The sequence below is a fragment of the Amphimedon queenslandica genome, unplaced genomic scaffold (genome assembly GCF_000090795.2).
Source record: "Amphimedon queenslandica unplaced genomic scaffold, v1.1 AMPQUscaffold_10421, whole genome shotgun sequence".
NCBI lineage: Eukaryota > Metazoa > Porifera > Demospongiae > Haplosclerida > Niphatidae > Amphimedon > Amphimedon queenslandica.
The window spans coordinates 1-1,067 of record NW_003549311.1 but is presented as its reverse complement, the minus strand read 5'-3'; the positions used below and the strand labels follow the sequence as shown (position 1 = coordinate 1,067).

General features: G+C 35.8%; 1 protein-coding gene across 1 annotated transcript; it reads right to left on the bottom strand.

Annotated features, from left to right (window-relative positions):
* Positions 1 to 415: 415 nt before the first annotated feature.
* On the bottom strand, positions 416 to 740 carry LOC109590158 (elongation factor 1-gamma-A-like; the record flags this gene model as incomplete). Its single annotated transcript, XM_020006080.1, has 1 exon — positions 416 to 740. A coding segment is annotated over one exon (325 nt), but the record flags the coding sequence as incomplete, so codon positions are not given.
* Between the last annotated feature and the right edge of the window lie 327 nt (positions 741 to 1,067).

Genomic DNA, 1,067 nt, shown 5'->3' with positions numbered 1-1,067 from the left:
GTTGCTCTCAGTACCACAAACACACAAAGTCAAGCTAGTACTAGCATTGGTGGGTCGCAAGAGAGTCCATTAGTTCAATATGGCACACACTGTTAGTCTTTAACAGTACACAAGAATACAACCATCAAGACATGCCTGGTGTGCAAATACAAGCCATATACCGGTTTATTTTCGAGGTAAAACATTTTTGTGAATTTTGTTCCATCACAAAAATTTCCACGACAAAATTCTGAATCCCCATTGCCAAGTGGTGCAGTCTGCAAGCTATTTGTGAAAATTACTTGTAACTCCAAAATCTTAGAAATGCAAGATTTGCGGAAACTTTCCACCATAAAAAATAAACCGGTATACGGTATAATGGGTTGACATTAGCAATGACTAATCTTGCATTGCAAAAACAACCGAGATATGATTCCTAATAGAAGTACAAAGATGAACTCACATCAAATGCTAGTTCCTGCCCACGCAAGATCCAAAAGCCAGAAATGTTCAGCTTGTAGTTCTCCCCAAGAACATAAATGACAGCAAACCCGTACTTGTGGAGTTTCTCAATGCGCTGGAAGAACCCACCAACTAGATTTGAAGCCATGAATGTCATCTTGAGTTCCTCCGGATACAAGTAATCACATCTCCAGATACTGTAGCCTTCTTTATCAAAATTCTCCCATAAATAAGGTATGGTGTTTTTGACTGGGTCTTCATTACAGAATGTTCTTTTAAATGCATCCAAAACAAATGAACTAGATAAAGGAAAAGAAAAAGATGACATGTATTGTTAACTCCCAATTTTGATTACATTTTCTAATACATATTGATGTCCTTATGCTATGTAGAAAGTTTGAGGCAAATATTTTCAAAGTTATGACTATTTTTTAAAACTCTAAATTTCTGAAAAATTCCCAAGGGTATAGCCCATGTTTTTTTCCAAAAATTGGCTCCGAAATCACACCAAATTTTTATTACATTTTCTGATGCATATTGATGTCCTTATGCTGTGTAGAAAGTTTGAGCTGATTCCGACAAATATTTTTCGAGTTATGGCCATTTTAAAAAACTAGCCAAAAATC